The 4,720-nt window shown below is 48.1% G+C and overlaps 1 protein-coding gene across 4 annotated transcripts in view; it reads left to right on the top strand.

Annotated features, from left to right (window-relative positions):
- The first annotated feature begins 1,046 nt into the window (after positions 1 to 1,046).
- Positions 1,047 to 4,720, top strand: part of Ubr3 (ubiquitin protein ligase E3 component n-recognin 3) — a 219,890-nt gene continuing 216,216 nt past the window's right edge. For 3 of the 4 annotated variants that reach the window (XM_029565777.1, XM_029565775.1, XM_029565776.1), the window contains exon 1: positions 1,102 to 1,640. In XM_029565777.1, the coding sequence (XP_029421637.1) occupies positions 1,102 to 1,640 (539 nt within the window). Of the gene's footprint in view, positions 1,641 to 4,720 lie in introns of all 4 variants that reach the window. The other variant, XM_029565774.1, reaches the window with a different exon arrangement.

The following is a 4,720-nucleotide window of genomic DNA, read 5'->3' as shown; positions in this document are numbered from 1 at the left end:
TCTCTCTCTCTCTCTCTCTCTCTCTCTGTGTCTCTGTCTCTGTCTCTCTCTGTCCCTGTCTCTCTCTCAAGTGTGGGAGGCTAGAGATGAAGATTTAAGGAATTTGGTTTTTGTCTTCACTAAAGATTTTTTTTTTTGGACTTTTTGCGACGGGTACCCCACCCCCACCCCACCTCCCCGCAGCCCCTAGCTGGCCTGGAACTCACTGTGTAGACCAGACTGGTCTCAAACTCATAGACTCCCCCCTGCCTCTGCCTCCAAGTGTGCCACCACGCCCAGCTTTCACTAAAGATTTTGAGCAAGGGGACAGAGCAAGAGGGACAGTGAGATGGCTCACCAGGAAAAAGTGCTTGCTGCAAAAGCCTAATTGAGTACAAAGCCTTGCTGTCAGACCTGAGTGCAATCCCTGGATCTGACACGGTGGAAGGAGAGAATCAACTTTCACAGTTTGTTCTCTGACCTCCATACATGCACCATGGCGGGTGCACCAAGGCATATGTCCTCCTACTCCCAGTAAATAACTAAAATGTAATAAAAAGGGTATTAAAGGATGTAGGTGCCTTAGAAAATTCACCTGGAAGTCGTGTGAGGGTAAGAACTGTCTCAGAGAAATGTTTAGATGGCTGCTTCAATAATGGCAGGAATTCAGAAGTAATTACGGCTTTGTAACAGGAATCAATAGCTCAAGACCAGATGCATATGCCTAAAATACATCGGCTGGATATTATGTCTAATTTCTGTATTCCAGGCAAATAAAGGTAAAAAAATTGCTCTTACTAAAGATTGTTTTCGAGAGGCAAGTCCCTATATCAGTAGTTGTCGCCTTTGACCTTAACCAACAGGTAGGGGGGGCAGGAACGTGGGCGGAGCCTGGATAGAGGGGCGGGGCATGAAGGGCGGGGCCTGCTCAGAGGGGCGGGACAGGGCAAAGCAGTCCGGGGGTGGGGGTGGGAGTGCAGGGTGTGCTCAGGGGCGGGGTGCGCGTGCGGCGGCACAGGGTATCGCGAGAGTTGGGCGGGCCGAGCTATCGCAGCAGTCAATTCCCCCACCCTCTCGGGAGGAGCCGTCGGCCCTGGACTCTCCAAATTCTGAGCTCTCATCATGGCGGCGGCCGCTGCCGCGGCGGCCGTCGGAGGGCCGCAGCCGCCCCAGCCCGAGGTGTCAGCGCAGGGGCTGGCCCTAGACAAGGCGGCCACCGCGGCTCACCTGAAGGCCGCCCTCAGCCGCCCGGACAACCGTGCGGGCGCGGAGGAGCTGCAGGCGCTGCTGGAGCGGGTGCTGAACGCAGAGCGGCCGCTGGCCGGGGCTACGGGCGGCGAGGAGGCGGCCGGCGGCGGCGGGCCGGGCGCAGCCGAGGAGGACGCCCTGGAGTGGTGTAAGTGCCTTCTGGCCGGCGGCGGCGGCTTCGACGAGTTCTGCGCGGCCGTGCGGGCCTACGACCCTGCGGCCCTCTGCGGCCTGGTCTGGACTGCCAACTTCGTGGCCTACCGCTGCCGGACGTGCGGCATCTCTCCCTGCATGTCGCTGTGCGCCGAGTGCTTCCACCAGGGCGACCACACCGGGCACGACTTTAACATGTTCCGCAGCCAGGCCGGGGGCGCCTGCGACTGCGGGGACAGCAACGTGATGCGGGAGAGTGGGTGAGTGGAGCTCTCCTTCTGGCGAGGCGACCTGGGCCGGGTGGTCATGTGGGGTCGGGGAGGCCCTGGGGACCTGGGAGCCTCGGCTATCAGGGGAAGCGAGTGGGGGAGGGCGCAGCCACATGGGGCTGGAGGTGACTGAGCTGTCACTGGTGGGAAGGGGGCGGGGAAGAGAGGCGAGCATGTGCGGGGAGCCAGACTGGGGCTTTTCAGGGAGGTCAGGGTGGGCGAGTGATGGGAGAAAGGGGTGAGTGCGTGGGGCAGAAGGGGAGGGAGGAGGACGGGATTTGAGGGAGTCTGTCGTGGAGCTGTCAGTTGTGTACTTGCTGGGAAATGCTGTGCAGCTGCCTGCTTGATTCTTGAGAAGAGCTTTAGAAGTGATTTGGATTGACTGGGAGAGAGTGGTTTGGGATCTGAATTGGGTCACGGGTGAAGAAGGCCGGGGAGATGGTCCTGTAACCGCAGAGAAGGATCCTGGGGGGCGGGGTGGGGGGAAGATGTCTGGACGGTCTGTGTGTCTGAGGGAAGGAGCGCTAGAGCTGCTGGGGTTGGGGGAGGAGGAAAGGGGAGGGGCTTGCATAAAAAGTGGCTGTTGAGCTGTCAGTGGAGTATTTGGTGTGCTGGAGTGACATCTAGAATTGGGCTCCTGAGCAGTCAGTTATAGAATACACTTCATACCAGAAGAACGAGCAAATCACTGAGCGGATTAGGAATCAAGTGCTGGGTCTTTTCCAGTTAAGGGCGCTTTCACCACTGGCTAGTATGAGGACATCTGTCTAAAAGAAGACACTCAACAAATGTATCTTAGACAAGCGCATGAGTTTGATAGGTGCAATGCACTTGGTGTACTTACACTACAAGAGAAAGTGATACATTTCTTAAATAGTAGTCAGGGAGTTAGAGGAGGGAGAAAAGGTTTCTGGGCAGAAAGATTAAGAAAAGGGCTTCAGAAAGGAGATATTTAGAGTTTGCAAATAACAGTAATAATTAGAGCTAACATTTGAGACCTGGGAGATTTTGCTTGATGCTTCACTTTTAATACTTTAATATTTATATATTATTGAATAAAATATCCATATAACTAAAGCAAAAGCAATTTGTAATAAAAAAGGTACCAATTTGAAGTTTCCCTCCTAAATGGTCTCCCATTGTCTCATTGTTTCTTAGTGCCAAACAAGAGTGAATGTTTTCTAACTTTGTGTCTCCTTTTGTGTAAAAGGCAACATTATACTGCATCCTGCATTTCTCACTTTAACATCTTTTCTATTAGTCAATCACTTTCCTCATTCTGTAAAAACTACTACATAGTGTTACATGAATTTGCTGTCTTTGACTTACAATCTTTTGATGGACATTAAGATTCCTAGTATCAAATAATAAACTTAGTGTGCTTGTCTTCTACATATACAAGAGTATCAATGGGATAAAATCTCATTTTATGAAACAGTGGAATAGTGGTTATTAGGGGCTAGAGAAAGGGAAGAATGGCGAATTACTGTTTAATGGGTTATTTTCAAGAAGACAATGTTGCTGAATTGGATGGTGGTGATGATTGTATGACATTGTGGAGTATATTTAATACCACTCCACTGTACAGTTAAAATGGTTTAAATTTTATGTTATGATTTTACATTTCATCATGATTACAAAAATAACAGTATTACTGCTACACCTAAAATATTCAAAATTATTTCTTATTGTCAACAGGTACATGCTGAGTATTCAGATTTTTCTAATCTCATAATAAAGTTTTTGAGCTGATTTGTTAGAATAGGGATCCAGATGCTGTAGCCCCAGCTGACATGGAATTTGCTATGTAGACCAGGCTGGCTTCCAGCTCACAAAGATCCACCTACCTCTGCCTCCTGAGTGCTGGGATTAAAGGCGTATACCACCACACCTGGCTCAGATCTCATAACTCTTAAGTTATAGATTCCCTTTCCCACTTCTCTAATTGATTTATTGAACAGACCCACATTCTGTATTTTATTGATTGTGATGTTTAGGCATTCCATTGTATTATGCAAACCAATAGTTGGATTTAGAGGCAAATTTTTTTTTTTCCTTTTTTTTTTGTTCTGTTTGAGACAGGATCTCCCTATAGCCCCAACTGTCCTGGAACTCACTATGTAGACCAGGTTGGCCTTGAACTCACGGAGATCCGCCTGTCTGCCTGACAAGTACTGACTAAAGGTATGTGCCACCACGCCCCCACTTTGCAGGATAACTTAGTGATAACTTTGTACTTCCTGTTGTAGCACATTAGAAGCTACAGACTGTCTTTCTGTCTCTGCTTTAGGAAATGTTAGTTTTGGTCAGAGGGTTCAGGCTTGACTTTGTGTATTAAGTTTCTTATCAGTAGATGCTATTGATGATCTTTGTCCAGAGTTGTCATTTTACTAGAGGCTGCAAAATGCTGATATTCTAGTTATATTTTCTCTTCATATTTTAGTGGGAATTCTCTCTAGAAGATCTGTCTTAGTTTGTTTCTTCATTGCTGTGACAAAACACTGACCACTACCAGCTTGGGGAGGAAAGGGTTTATTTAGCTTACATATCCCAGGTCACGGTTCATCCGGGAGCCCAAGGTAGGAACAGAACTCAGGGAATTACAGGACGTAAACTTTGTAGATAATCTAAAATCCCCCTTAGCGTCTCCCAGCTGTAGCCTTGACCTCTCTCAAGTTAATCTTTTTTAAATCTATTTTATTATGTGTATGAGTGTATTGCCTCATGTAGGTAAGTGCACCTGTGTCGTGCAATGCCCGTGGAAGTCAGAAGAGAGTTATGGATAGTTGTTAGCTGCCATGTGGGTCCTGGAATTGGATCCCAGGCTCCCTCAACCCAGGTGTGTCAAGTTGATACTAAAGCTATCCAGCACAAGATCCTACTCATAAAATTTCAAAGATTAGCTATCTTCATTTATTCTAGATATGCAAACACCTTATGGAAGGAGGTAATGTAGTCAAACAATTTAGGGAAATACTACATGCAGTATGTTAAAGAAATCATGTAGCTCAGCTTCAGTTGCAACTCAGTGGGAGAGTTCTTATTCCAGGCTTATGTTCAGTCTCCTCTGT

This window comes from Nannospalax galili, unplaced genomic scaffold (assembly GCF_000622305.1).
Source record: "Nannospalax galili isolate Female #2095 unplaced genomic scaffold, S.galili_v1.0 scaffold1398, whole genome shotgun sequence".
Taxonomy (NCBI): Eukaryota; Metazoa; Chordata; class Mammalia; order Rodentia; family Spalacidae; genus Nannospalax; species Nannospalax galili.
This window is presented reverse-complemented; position numbering and strand designations above follow the sequence as displayed.